Source organism: Apteryx rowi, unplaced genomic scaffold, assembly GCF_003343035.1.
Source record: "Apteryx rowi isolate R43461 unplaced genomic scaffold, aptRow1 scaffold_230, whole genome shotgun sequence".
NCBI classification, from domain to species: domain Eukaryota; kingdom Metazoa; phylum Chordata; class Aves; order Apterygiformes; family Apterygidae; genus Apteryx; species Apteryx rowi.
This window is the reverse complement of record NW_020448642.1, coordinates 995,957-1,011,189: the sequence shown is the minus strand read 5'-3', so window position 1 is coordinate 1,011,189 and position 15,233 is coordinate 995,957. Positions and strand designations below refer to the sequence as shown.

Here is a 15,233-nt window from a genome sequence, read left to right as displayed (position 1 = left end):
GCCGGGTGGCGGCGGGAGACCCGCTCGCCTCGCGGGCCCTGCTGCTCGCCGCCGGCCGCTCTGCGCCCGCCGCTGCTCGCCCGCGTCTCGGCCGGGACCCGGGGGTGCCTGGGAGCTGCGGAGGGGCCGAGGCCTTTGCAAGGAGAAAGAAGAACAGGCCTTTTTGCCCCTGCGGTGAGGGCACGGTGCAGGCTTAGAAAAYGCGTATTTATTCGTCATCTGCTGTGTGTTTCTGGTTAGAAGAATGTTAACTTGAAGGCCTCTCTCTCCAACTTGCCCCGTTTTTCTGCAGAAATTAACGCATTTACTATCYTGGTAATACCTTTTGATTTCCATGTTAGTGTTGACTGTGTTTACAGGAATATAGTTATGAGSGGAAATCTATAACCTGCTGCATTTTATTCATAATAGTGCTGACTTGTTTCTTTTTGGGGGGAATGGGGTATAGTTCTAGTTGAAGAAACGCGCTGATCTACATGTGCTTCACTGTCCATTGGAAGAATGACAGATGACAAAGACGTACTTCGAGATGTGTGGTTTGGACGAATACCAACCTGTTTCACTCTGTATCAGGACGAGATAACTGAAAGGGAAGCTGAACCTTATTATGTAAGTATAATGGAGGTAGCAATGGATAGTCCAGTCCCATCGTTATGTTTGTTTTCTGTCTGCTTATCATGCACGTTGCTACTTGTCATGCAAACGCACTTTCTTCTTTTTATTCCTGGTACTTTCTGGAAGTAAACCTGATGATGCTATATGATTTATTTCTCTTTACAGCAGCTTCAAAACTTAGAGCTTGACCTTACTGGTGAAAGAAATTTATCATAGATAATTAAATTCTTAAAACTTTTATGGAAAAAAGTCAACAAGTAATTAGGTAAAAGAGGGAGACTCTGCATATACACGTTGTGAGCTTTGTGTTTTTTGGACGGTGGCAGAAAGAGAGGAGAGAGAACTTATATTGCCGAACTACAGGAATAGCTTCAGTTTGGGCTTTGTGCAATGTTAAACAGTAAAATACATCACCCCTCTCTGGTAGATGTGTTAGCACAGCACAGGACTGATAGGTGTGTGTATGTAACAGAATACAGCATTGCATAGGTATAACAGAGCTCACTTAAAGTGAGCTTGTCTGTGTTTTTTGAAAGAGTAATGACATTGGGACTAAGCAGCTCAGGTAAAGGTATTATTTGTTTGCTACTGTAGTCAGGCCAGGTAGGTCTCTGCAGGGAGTTAYATTGGAAATGGACACGTGCAAGCTTCTCTGTGGTGTTTCCTACAGATGCTTGTATTTGGAGTAGAACTGTGATTAGGAACATCTAGATTGAGCTGCCTTCATTGCTGAACCATCTGCTTTTTTCCAAAATCCTAAAACTGTTATGACTTAGATTTAAAAATAGTGTACTACTAATCTGTTGGTGCAAAGAACAGTTAGAAATAACATTGGTAGCAAGTAGAGTAATGGTTGGTTGAGATTCATCTAGGTTTAAAAAAACAGAATTGCAACAGAAGACTGTCTCAGAATGATCAGCCCAGGGGACTGATTTCTGCTTTTTGAGTTTGCCCAACATTGAAAGGATTACTGTATAAAGATGTCTGTAATAATGAGCAATATGAAGCCATTTCAGGTTGGGATGCTCTGTTTCTTCATCCAGGATGCATTGAAGATGAGTCCAGTTCCTATTAAGTCTAGAGTTTTTGTATTTTATAATCAGTCTTGCGTGTGGAGTGGTGTTTCATTTGGGGGAGGGGAAAAAAAAAACAGAGATAGCTGGAGAGGTTTTCTTTTTGTGTAAGGAATGCATTGCAGGCAACTCCTTAGATGTTAAATGAAGTGCAAGGACACCCAATACCTATGGAAAACAGTCCTGGTTACTGTGATTAAATACCGTAGCATTACACAATATGCAAAAGGAGGTATTACAGCCCTAAAGGAAGATTTGCTGTATCGCTGAATCATGGCAATTCATGCCCAACATATTAAAAATATTGCTGTAGGGTAGCCAAAGGCTAACAGGATGCAGTCTCATTGGCCTGCGTGGACTGTTTTAGGAGTTAGTAGCAGAAGAGTTTATGGAAAAGGTGTCATTCTGGTGAACTCTAGTAAAAGGAAGGTTCCTTGCCACGTGGCTAGAGAGTGTAAGAGCACTTAACTTGTGTTTCATAAATAGTTTTGTAACAATGGTGTATGTTTCTAATAGTCTAGAAGGTAAACTGTTATATAGAATCTCATCTGTAATGCAGAAGTCTATGTAAAAGAATTACCTTGAGTCTGCTGTCAGAAAGATTGCCTAAAGTCTAGCATACAGTTAAATACACGAGTTTTGTTTTTGTTTTGTTTTTTTTCCTCTCCTTCTCTAGATACTTTTTAGTATCTTGAGTACCTCTCCTCTGAAAATACTCAGTAATAGTGTTCAAAGATTACAGGATTTTGGAGTAAAAATGTTATGTCAGCTAGTATTTTCTACTGAATGTGGACAGGTGGTGGAGGATAGATGTTAAGCTAATAGGTAATAAAATTAAGGCATCTTTAAGCTATGCTTTTAACAGCCTCACTCAACTGATTTAATATACTTTTATATCTTTAGGATAATTATATTAAAGTTAGAAAAGTGATAGAATTGGATTCTTTCATTTCTCTCATGGAATGGGAAGATTGTAGTAAAGTAGAAGAGATGGGAAGACCTAAGTAGAAATTACTGTTCTGAAGACTTAAACTGCAAGATAATGTTTATAGTGCTGATCAATGTAAGATTTGGTAGTGTTCTCAAAAACTAAGAATTGCTAAATATATTACTTTCAGTTGACGTAAATTAGTCATGCAATTTAAAAAGATGGGCAAAAATTCAATGTTGACATCATGTTGGAAGGGTTTGAGTACTGGTCTAAACAAATGGAATGTCTCTTAGGAGCACCAAGAATTCAGGAGAAACTGTGAATGCTCAGCATCTCTGAAAAACAGGCAGTCCCTGCTACCCTAATTAACTGTTGAGCTTTGTACTTTAAAGATGCCCATTGGGAATGTTGGCCATATTCTGTTCGGTGAAATACTGTTTAACTACTGTCTGTGATTTCTGATTATGTTGAAATAGAAACCAAATTTTCTTCCACACAACAAACTGAATTCAAATACTTTACAAAGGAAGTTAGGCAGTTTAAAGGCGTATATCAAATATTGTTGCAATCAGTAATGCTTTAATAATGGATTTATTGCTTCCCTTATAGCTGTGCGACATGTAGCATGGCTGAAAAATGACATTTGTAGCAGTCCAAATGGATGTCATATTGGAATATGTCAACATTAATTTAACGGCAAATATCACACAAATAATAAACTTTTACAAAAATATTTCTTTTTGAGCAGTTACTTGGACTATGTAGTCTCAAGAATAGAAACTGTATAGAACTAGCTTCTTCTAGTTTATTAAAGTGTAAGATTTTACTGTCACTCAGTTGAGGTACCAAAAGGAACTTGCACTTGAGTGCGTAAATTGCTTCATTGAATTTAGATTGTCCACCTTTTAAAACTGAAAGCTGTGTTTTATTACCTTGCTGAGTTAGACTCCTATGAAAGAAAACATAATATGATGAAGGTAATAAGGGCAACAGATGGAAAAAGAAAACTGTATGGTATGCAAAAGGTCAAGTGTTAACTGACTTGATGATTATGATAGTGGTGAGCTTTGATCTTCTGCAATTTTATATACTAAAATTTAGTTGTTTCATAGAAATATGCAAATTCAGTAACCCGATACAGCATTATGCAGAAGATGCATCCATTCTTTTTCATAAGAGGTTACTCTTGATTTACTCCCCTTACTTAATGTTTGTGAATCTGATTTAAAAAAAAAAAATTTTTTTCAAATAAATTCCAACATTGTGGACAAAATACTATTTAACTTTTACATCAAACTGTGGTATAGTTGTTGGAGGGATTCTAGCAAAATGTTGTAGCACAGTGATAATTTTGTCAGGGAAAATCTGTCCTTACTTAGTCTAAATAAAAAATAATAAACACCAACAAAAAATGGTTATGAGAAACACCAGGAAATGTTTCTCTTTCCCTAAATATGAAAAATAATTTATTTCTATTTATTCCTTAGGCTCACCCATTTTATTAACATTTAGGAAATGAAAATGATTTTAGAGGATGAATACAATTAATTTTAAATGTTTGCACCAAAGCTAAACTTTATTTTACAGGTGGCTTAATGTTTTCTTCCTGTGATACTGAAAGGCATTGCTCATAAAAGATAGTCTGTAAGCTTTAAAGTAAACGTGCAGTATGACCATAGGCTTACTGATTCGTGCAGTCTGCTTAACCATTCTTATTGGTGTGAGACTTAAGCTATTTTTGTTTTCCTTTTTTCTTAGGTGGGAAGTATATTCTTGAAGTACTACTGTAGGAGTGTGAATGTTATCATAGTTTCCTGTGGAAATACTGTTTAGCTTCTATCACTTAAACATTTTCCTTGATTGTTGCATATGTTTTACAGATTTTTTTTAAAGTCACATCAAAACTAGCAACTTCAATCTTTTGACCCCAAAATTCTCACATATTTGTGCTTCAGAGGAGTTTTTCTTAGGCAGTTCTTCTTTTTAATTCTTTCTGAACCAGTGTTGTCATGCAAGCAGAAAAAATTACTAGATTCACTTAACTACATGTTTTTTTTGTTTTGTTTGTTTTTAACCATGATATGTATAACACTTTCTAACAAGTTTGCTGAAAAAAATGTTATTTGGCAAGAGTGTGTAACAGCTAATTAGCTGGTTGATGGGAGAAGTCGTAATGTTTTTTCACTGTAATTGCATTCTGTTTTATATAGTGCATGACATTACGTTTGAGGAAAAAGATAATATACCAGAAAGCTGTAAGAAGGTGTCTTGTTTCAATGAATAAAATACTGGGATTTTTCTTCTTGATTTTTGAGGGAGTTGAAATCAATAGGTTGGCAAAGGTTTAAATATTGGAAGAATCAGGGTAACCTTGACTAAAGGGTTGAATTGGCAAACACCATGCGAAGAAAATGGAGACTGCCAGCTATAGGCAGTATGAAATGTGCTTGGAAACTGAACATGTAAGCAATGGGCTTTCATTCAGTCTTCTTAAGTTAATAATTTTTTAGAAATTTTCCTTTTGAAATAATAGTTACTATATGTTCACTCATTATATTCAATAAGAAGTTAGAACATATTCCTATCTGTTCACAAGAAGTTGTTTAAGAATTTCGTTCTTTGACCTGCTTAAATACTGGAAGTTGGAAGTTAAATTTAATTTCTCTGTCTTCCACTTCACTGAAAGAATCAAGAACTTATATTCTGACTGGTTTTTAGTGAGTGTACTGGATACTACTGTTATGCATCTTCTGACTGCATAATTTTATAGCCTTTCATTGGCCCTTAATAAGTAAACTGTCTAAACATTGACTGTCTAAAAATGTCTTGCTTTACAGTCAGCATTCTTTTTTCCATTAGCTTTTGATTATGAAAATGCATACTTGTTATGTATTTTTAATTAAATTTTTGTATAAATTTTTTTCAGTTACTTTTGCCTAGGATAAGCTACTTGACACTGGTAACAGACAAAGTGAAGAAACACTTTCAGAAGGTTATGAGGCAAGAAGAAGTTAGTGAAATATGGTTTGAATATGAAGGTACACCACTGAAATGGTGAGTTAATTTAAGTTTGTACCTCTACTCAGAATAATGTAACATGTGAAGAGTAAACAAGTTTAGCACATTGTCGGTACTTTTCTTAAACTAATCACTCTACTGAGTTTCAAAGATGGCAAAAAAGGAGGAAGGTAAGAAAAGCATGTTATTTAGGAAAAACAGGAAAAGAGTTATGTTGAACACTTGATTATTCTTCTTGTACTTGCCATATGTATAAGGCAGAAGTTGTGCTGCACCTACTGTTTTTATTCTAGTCACTATTGTAACACAAAGCATGCCTGCATTTCGGCTCTTCCATTCCTGGCAGTGCAATCACCAAAGAACTCTTTTAGCTTATTGTTTGACATTCTTAAAAGATGTTTGATGTCACAAAAAGGAAGTATTATTATTTCTGGAGTCTGAATGCAAATAGGATTTTTCCTCACAAATAATAAAATGTGCATAATCTCCGTACGCTGGAGGTATGGTGATCCATGAGGTCTCTCCTAGTCCTATGTTTCTTTGAGACCAACCTAGTGTAATCCTTGAAAATATGTGACTTATTTTCAGAACAGCATGAAAACTAGCCCCCCTCATCCCTGTGCGCCCCCTCCCCCCCAACTTAATTTCACAACTGGCTGGCTAAACCAGCTTTAGACATGTAATTCAGTTATATGGAATTTAACAATATTTGGTTTCTTGGGATGCCATAGTAACCTTGAGGTCATGACTGATACTGTCTAAATAAAAAGCAATGTACCAGGTTTGTCCCAGCAGGTTCATAATCTTGTGCAGGTAATGGGAGATAATTACATAAATTTTCACTTAAGTTGCAACAAGAAAGGCTTTTTAATTCAGCTGAAAATGGATCTGTACTATCTGTATGTTTTTAGGTGCTGTGACATTTAAACTAGAATAACATTTTTTCCAAGTATTGGACACTAATTAAAAAGCTAGTACAACTAAACTCAATTGAACATTGAATCATGAGTTGTTAGTTCAGGCTCTGATCCTTCAAACACTCCAAGCATGTGCTTCCAGAAAACAGATCCACTGATTTCAGTGGGATTGCTTTACTAAGGAAAACTCTGTCTACAGACCTTTATTTTAGGAAAATGGTAGTCCCCTAAATAGCTGAAGCTTGTTTCAGGGAAGACCTAAATACCAGAACTGAGAATTAAATTGATTAGTTTGTAGAGAGAAAGAAGAGCAGAGCCTTAACCTTCTTAAGTGTAATTTCTGTGTTCAGAATCAAATGGAACTTGATTGTGCTTTTGATTATTTTAATTAGTTTTTTAGTTTACACTGTATGGTTACATTTCTTACAATTTGTACTGTTTTGTGTCTGGTTGGGGTATAGTGTATCTTTTTTCAGTGGCAGCTATTTTATTTTCCAGTGAGACTCTAGAAAAATTCTGAAACAGTTTCAACCTCATGGTCTGTGGCATAACTGCTTCCAGGGAATGTAAAAGTACAGGGAAATGCTGAGAAGCTAACTCTTCCCGTTCCCCCCCCCTTTTTTTTCTGCATTTCAGTTAACTTTAGGCACATGATCTTGTTCCATTTGTTCATGCAGTTAAGTGTTAAGCTGTTTCCCAGATTTAAGTTTGGGAAGTGTTTCCCCCCCATCCCTCCTTTTTGCAACACCAAGGTTCTTGGAAAGGATGGCACTGCCTACTTTGCCAGCATAGGTTCTGAAAAGTTTTTGAAGTTAGTCAGCAGGCTTTCACCTCTTGGAGCAGTAGTTGATTGGTTCTTGGACTGGCAAAATCTGTAGCTTTTATTCATGAGGTTTCAAGATCAGCAGTAAAATACCTGGTTTCCTAAATTGTTCTGAGGCTTTTGACCTATTGGAGACTCTTTTATTTGTCTTGTGGCTCTCTAAGTAATTCAAGAATGTAATGCTTTAAGCTCCCCCCCCCCCCAACTCTGCCTCTGTTTTTTCATTAATGGACATAACTTTGCTTTTAATGCTTACTGATTTTCTGTAAATTCCATGGGCTGTGCAGGTTTGAAGTGAGCAATGGTCACTTCATTCCAGAACCATAAGCACAATGTAATGGAATAAACATAAAGCAATTGCAGGACAGCCTTAATAAACAAGACTGAAATAGTATTCACGTGTATCCAAGATAATGTAGGTTTTGGAAGTATGCTGTTACAGTAAGCACATTTGTCTTACCTGAAGTTGAGTAAGGCCCATTGGACCAGTGTTAAACGGGTTATAAATTTGTTTGTTTGCTTGTGCTTTGGCTGTACTATGCTAGTTTGCCTTCAGTGGAGACTTGAACAATATCAGACAGCTGTTGAGCATGACTTGTAAATGTGAAACTTTGTTCTTTGGTCATTTTTCTTGAGTTTAATAGCCACAGCTTTCTTTTGCGATTGCCTACTGATTCATTGTTTTCAATTTATTCCTGTAGAACAGCTTTTAAAGAAGCTGTTATGAGTAGTACAGCATTCTTCATGTTGCAGAGCGCTGCTATTTTTGTGTACCAATACTGTTTCCAGCTGATGACATCACAATGTTACGAACTGCTGCTTTACCAACTTCTCCTAATTCTTCAGCTTTCTAACTTTATGCATCTTATGAAGAGGATCATAGGACAATTCAGGTTGAAAGAAACTTCAGGAGGTTTCTAGTCCAATCTGCTGCTCAAGCAGGGTCAGCTATGAGATCAGACCAGGTTGCTCAGGGCTTTATCCAGTCAGGTCTTAAACTTCCAAGTACTTCTTAAGAGTTCATAACCTCTCTCATGCAAATGTTTTTCCTTAAATCCAGTATAAACCTCTCGTTTCAATTTTTGCTTGCTGTCCCTTGTCCTCCCACCATGCACCACTGAAGAGCCTGACTCCATCTTCTCGGTGACCTCCCTGTAGGCGCTGGGGGGCTGCTGTTAAGTCCCCCTGAAGCCACCTCTTTCCCAGGCTGGCCAAGCCTAGTTCCCTCAGCCTCTCCTTGCAGCACAAGTGCTCCAGCCCCTGCCTGTCCCAGTGGCCCTATGCTGAACTCGCTCCAGTTTGGCAATGTCTGTCTTGTACTGGGGAGACCAAAATGACACAGTACCTAAATGCACTCTCATGAGTGCCGAGTGCAGGGGGATAATCACTTCCCTCAATCTGTGGGCTCTGCTCCTGTTAATACAGCCCTGGATGCTGTTGGCCCCTGCTGCCAGGGCCCCCAGCTGTCTCACGCACAGCTTGCTGTCTGCCACAACCCCCAGAGCCTTTCTGCAGAGCTAGTCCCCAGCCCATATCATTGCAGGGTGTTCTCCCTACTCAGTTGCAGGACTTGGCATTTGTCCTTGTTAAATTTCATCAGGTTCCTGTTGATCCAGTCCTCCAGCCTGCCTGGTTTCTCTGAATGGCAGGCTGCCTCTGGCTGTGTTAGCTGGTCCTCCCCACTTTGGTGTCATCTGCAAACTTTGTGAGAGCATACTCTGTTGCTTCTTCTAGGTTATTGATAAAGATGTTAAGCAGGACAGGTCCCAGGATAGACCCTTGCGGTACCCCGCTTGTTACTGGCTTCCAGGTAGAGTACAACCCATGGACTTGTATGTGTTGAGTTCTCGCAGGTAATCTCTCACTTGAACCTTATGCACCGCTGGTAATTCTCCTTGAGCCCTTTCACTAAGCACAGAGACCTGGGAGAACTTCTTGGTGAAGTTTGAGGCAAAGAAGGCACTGAGTACCTCAGCTCTGTCGGTGTCTGCTGATCATGTTCCCCATTCAGCAATAGGCCCAGATTTTTCCTTGTTCAGCCTTTTACTACTAATGTATCAGTAGAAGTTCTTGTTGCCCTTCGCTTTCCTTGCAAGTCTTAACTTCTGTTGAGCTTTGGTTTTCCTGACCCTATCTCTACATGTCCAGGCAATGTTTCTAAATTCATCCTTTGTACCCTGTGCACACTACCCCCTGTATGCTTCCTTTTTGCATTGGAGCTCCAGTGCATGAGTTTCCCAGCTAGGCTGGTGTCCTGATATGTCTGCTTGTCTTTGAGTATTGAGATGGACTCTTTTTCTGCTTGGAAGGTGCTGTTCCTAAAGACCTGCTGGCTTTCCTGAGCTCCTTTTCCCTGCAGAGTTGCCTCCTGTAGGATACCATCTACAAGTTACCTGAATAAAGTGAAGTTTCCTTGCCTGAAGTCACAGAATCACAAAATAGTTGAGGTTGGAAGGGAATGCTAGAGATGATCTAGTCCAATACCACCAGCCCCTCTCCCCCACCCCCCTGGCCTCCTGTGCTCAAAGCAGGGCCAAGTAGAACAGGTTACTCAGGACTGTGTCCAGTCAGGTTTTGAACATCTCCAAAGATGGAGAACTTGCAGCTTCTCTAGGCAACTTGTTCCTGTGTTTGAGCACCTTAACAGTAAAGCTTTTTAAATTATGTTTAAATTTAATTTCCTGCATTTCAATTTGTGCCCATTGCCTCTTGCCCTTTCACTGCACACCACTGAAGTCTGGCCCTGTCATCTTTACTCCCTCCCATAAGGTATTTATACACATTGATAAGACCCTTTCTGAACCTTCTTCTGGTTCYCTCAGCCCCTCATCATATGACAGATGCTGCAGTCACATAATCGTCTTAGTGACCACTTGCACCAGTATGTCCATGTCTCTTGTACTGGAGAGCCTGGAACTGGACACAGTACTCCAAATATAGTCTCACCAGCGCTGAATAGAGGGGAATAGAGTGCAGCTAATGGTAGCAGCCAACAGATACAGCATTTTGGGTAGGAGTTTCTGGGCTGTGCTTCTAGATCTTCTGGGATTGTCAGAGGGCTCCTGGGAACTGCTTGAGGAATGTCAGGTGCCTGCTGCTGCTAGGAAAGGATGGCTACAGGAAGCTTTGACTTCTAGCAAGCTCTTGCAGCTTCTAAGGAGCTGTCAGTTATTCCTGGTAAAACAGTGCTTTGAGCTTTTGTTCCAGCTGACTCTTGATTAAGAGGGTCAAGCAACCTTTCTGCAAGTGCTAGGAAGAGGCCCAGAGTACACCCAACAGATGCAGCAGTTTGCACAGCAGTTTGTACAGAAGGGCACACAGGAGGGGGACAAAAACTGAGGGCACTATATACCTGCTCTGAAGTGGTGGTGATGTGCCACAGGGTACGATCCCTGGGACCCGCTGGAGAAGCTACCCCTGGCAAATCGGAAGCCTCCACTCAGACCAAGCTCCTGAGGGAGGATGCAGCTCTCCAGGTCTTGGGTTGGAGGGAGTACCTGGGGTAGGGGGCCTCTCAATGAGGTTGTGGCAGGGAAGAGTGATCTCCTTGCCTGCAGAAGGTGTGTGCTCATTAAGAACCTGTGTTGCCAAGTTGAAAAGCCAAAGGAAGAGGTCGGCAGACTGTGGAGCATCGGAGATGATGAAAATAAGATTGATCAAATTTTCTGAGACCCTGCAGTTTCAGAAGCCTGAACCCTGAAGTGTACTAAAACAGGGAGAGGCAGAGTCTGTGCTTATTGGGTTGGGAAATGGAGACTCACAAGATGGTGAAGGCTGGAAGCTTGTGACTCCTTGCAACAGGAGGAAGGCTCATGTTCCACCTGCAGATCTGCAACTACAGAATTGGTTCAGTGCCCTGACTGCACATAAGGGTCTGGAAGCTCTCTTCAACAAAGCATCTGAGCCCGCTGAGCTTGAACCACACGAACACCAGAAGGAAGCGGCAAGTGAAGTCCAGGGTTTGTACTCTGCTTCTCACCTTTCTCACTTTCTTCAAGATCTTGAACTCTGCTATTTCATGGTCACTACAGCCAAAGCTGTCACTGATTATCACATCCCCAACTAGTTTTTCCTTGTCAGTGTGTAGCAGATCCAGCTGTGTGTCAACTTGGATTGACCCATTCAGTATATGAATCAAAAAATCTTGAGTACTTGTCTCTCCATGTTGCTGTTCCAACAGATGTCAGAGGTTAAAGGCCCCCATAAAACCTGGGGTCTGTGATGTGGAGAGTTCTTGAGCTGTTTAAAGACTTCGTCCACCACTTCACCCTGGTCAGATGGTTGGTAACAAACTCCCACCATGATGTCACCCTTGCTTGCCTCTCCTCTGACCCTGACCCACAAGCTCTTAACCAGCCTGTTGTCTGTCCCATAGAAGAGCTTCATGTATCTAAGCTGCTCCTTCGCATAGAGGGAAAGCCCCTCCCCTCATCTTCCCAGCCTGTCTTTCCTGAACCGCTTGTTTGCATCCATCACAGTGCTCCAGTTGTGCAAGCAGTCTCACCACATCTCTGTTATTTCCAATGTTGCAGTTATGTAGCTGCATGCAGAGCTCTAGTTCCTCCTGCTTGTTTCCCAGACTGTGTGCATTTATGTACTTTCATTTGTGGTGGGCCATTTTCTGCCCTGTTTTATTGTTTTGAGGTCTTCCTTGTAATTGTTACCCTCCACCCTTGCATTCTATGCATTCCACCACTTTCTCACTTGACTGTGGATTGTTATTCCCTCCCCTGTTGTTCTTAGTTTAAAGCTCTCCTCACCAGGTTGGCCAATGTAAAGATGCTTTTACCCCACTTTGTCAGGTGGATCCTACCTTGCCCTAGCAGTCCTTGATCCTCAAGGAGGGTCCTATGGCTGTCCTGTTGTCACACCAGCTGTGCAAACAGTTTTTGACCTGCAGAATCCAGGCTCAGGGAGGAGTGGATTTCTTCTTCGTTGGCAGGATTGAGGAGATGGCACCTCAGCCCCCATGCCCTTGCCTTTTGCCCCCRGAGCTATGGGGTCAAGATTCCCTCCAGCAGTATCATTGGTGCCCGCGTGTTTGAGCTGTAGGGAGTAATAATATGAGTGGCAGATGAGCCTTGGCAGTCTCTCTGCAACACCCTGGCAAGAAGCAAACCTCTCTATCTAGCAAGAGAGGCTGGCAACTGGGGGGGACACCCATCGCCTGTAGGAAGGAGTCTCTCACCACCATTACTGCTTCCTCTTCGTGTGGATTTGTGGTTCAGGCTGTTCTGATGCTTTCTCAGAGCTGCTAGCTCCTTGTCTGCCACACTGACCTATTCAGCAGTTGCAGATCTGTGGGTGGAGGAGGAGCCTGCCTCCTGTTGCCCGAAGTCAAAAGCCTCCAGCCTTCCTCTTCTTGTGAGTCTCTGTTTTCCCCTCCCAGTGAGTGCAGACTCTGGCTGCCCCTCCTTCTGTGCAGTTAGGGGTTCAGAATCTCATCTCTGCAAGGTCGGTCTCAGAGATGATGCCATCAGTCCCTTTCATCTTCTCTGATGCTGTGCAATCTGCCAACCTCCTCCTGCAGCTCCTTAACTTTGTGACACAGCAGCACACACCTCCTTTAGGCAAGGACACCTCTATCTGCTCCAGCCCTAGGGAGAGGTACCAGACGCTCCTGGTAGTGTGAGACCTGGAGAACTGCATCTTGCCTCTGGAGCTTGGTCTGTGTGGTGGCCTCTGATATATTAGGGGTAGTTTCCCCAGTCAGTGCTGGGGATGGTGCCCTGTGGCTTGTTCCCATCATTGCTGAGCACTTACACAGTGCCTTTGGCAGAGGTTCTGGCCCCTTTGTAGGGACTGCGCTCTAGGCCTGGCAGTTATATAGATCTTTTGCTAGCATCAACTGAATGGATGCTTGATGCTCCCTATCAGGAGTCAGCTGAAGAAAAAAGATCAAAGCACCCTTTGATCAGGAATAACTGACAGAAGTTGTTTGAAACTGCTAGAGTTTTCTAGAAGGATCATGAGAAAGAGCCAAGATTTATTTCTTACTGAATTCTAAAGGAAAAGGTGAGCATATTTTGATGCAGCTGAAACTTCCATCATTAACACTTTTTCATAGAAATATTTAAACAGCATATTTTGGACACTTTATACGCTTAGTACCCAAACAAGTTCTGGAACATAGGAGAAGTTTATCCATCCTGGATTTGTCAGTTCATGTGATACACATCCTACTGAATTACTTCAGGAAATAATTGTGGTATGGAAACAGTCTACCAATAGCTTTCTGTATTTCTGTAGTATTGTTCTGGGTTCAGAAAGAAATTGTTAGAAAACTAGCAACAATTCATTTTCCTTACTATCCATATGTCACTTTCAAAAGTATTTCAAGTACTTAAGTGCTTAAAGTTGAGTTTTCCAGGAACTCTCTTGCACTTTTAAAACACACTCTGTGTAATAATAAAAGCAGTAYAAATCAACAGTGGCTGGAAGTCAAGGAGCTGTTATGCTTTTATAGGTTGAAGACTTTCCAGAACCAATCATTACCCTAGCAACTTGGGGGGGAAGACTTGTGGTCTCTTCGGTCTCTTAGATGCTTTTTTTTCTTTGATATTTTTGCCCTTTTTTTTTCCTTAAGGATGAAGTTTTACACAATCTGTCTGTCCTTGGCTCCAACTCCAGTTAAATTCTGTTTGATTTTTGGCAATCAAACCATGTTTTTTCAGAATGTTATCTTTTTAGGCCAGACATTTCCCATAGCTAGTTAATACTTTTGCCCTGTTAGTTTTCTATTTTATTTAGTGCTGGAAAATGTTCAAAGGCTGGTTCTTGGGTTTTTGGCTTCTTAAAATTCTCCTAGTTGCTGTAGGTTCTACAGGGCGCTTGTGTATTTGTTTAATTGCAATGAATATTATTTCAATTAGGAGTTCAGAAACAGCATTGCTGCAGTACCACTAAAAGTCAGATCTTTAGTAAGGTAATACTGACTTATAGCACAAGGTGCACATGCTCTTAAGAATGGAGTGAGGGAATGTTGCTTTCTTCGTTCCATCTTCTATAGATTGGCAAGTTCTCTTTTCCTCTCAGCTTCCCTCTTTGTGCCCCTCTTATTTCCCTATCCTGGTTCAGAAACAAGGTTTTTATATGCAAGAAGTACAAAGAATATCTTTGCTAGTGTTCTGTGGAATCCTGTTGTTTCCAGACTCCTAAAAAATACATGTAGCTGTATCTCAAAATTGAGTGAAATACAACATTGTGTACTATCATTACTTTTGACTTCTGTTGGCTCTAGATTAAATGCCAGTGTGTAAACTGGAATTTGAAGCAGGAGTCTTACCTGTCAGGATTGCTTTACTTCTGTTGTAAACTTTACTTTTAACAGAGGGTCACGCTTCTGAATAGAAAACTATTTCTCTCGTGGTCTGCTGTCTTCATTAATGACATATGTTTTGCTGTGGAAATTCAAAAAGTGAATTTAGGGCTGGCCTCTTTAAAAGTATATATCAACACAAGAAGAATGCCTAAGTACATGAACTTAATTTTGTAATCTAAATTGTGTAGGAAATATAGCAGAGGTAGCCTAAGAACTGAATTTTTTGTAGCTATATTGCTGCATAAATCGAAAGTAACTGAAAGTCATTTCACAGAATCACAGAATCGCTGAGGTTGGACGGGACCTCTGGAGATCATCTAGTCCAACCCCCCTGCTCAAGCAGGGTCACCTAGAGCACATTGCACAGGATCGCGTCCAGGCGGSTTTTGAATATCTCCAGAGAAGGAGACTCCACCACCTCTCTGGGCAACCTGTTCCAGTGCTCTGTCACCCTCACAGTGAAAAAGTTTTTCCTCATGTTCAGATGGAAGTGTCTGTGTTTCAGTTTGTGCCCGTTGCCTCACATTCTGTCGCT

At 40.9% G+C, this 15,233-nt stretch overlaps 1 protein-coding gene across 4 annotated transcripts in view; it reads left to right on the top strand.

The window, feature by feature from the left end:
- The window catches only part of ATG5 (autophagy related 5), an 85,837-nt gene that overhangs the window by 326 nt on the left and 70,278 nt on the right, over window positions 1-15,233 (top strand). For all 4 annotated transcript variants that reach the window (XM_026065735.1, XM_026065738.1, XM_026065737.1 and 1 more), the window contains exons 2-3: window positions 449-609; window positions 5,546-5,673. In XM_026065735.1, coding sequence (XP_025921520.1) covers window positions 502-609; window positions 5,546-5,673 — 236 coding nt within the window. In that variant the 5' untranslated portion in view covers window positions 449-501. The remainder of the gene's footprint in view (window positions 1-448; window positions 610-5,545; window positions 5,674-15,233) is intronic.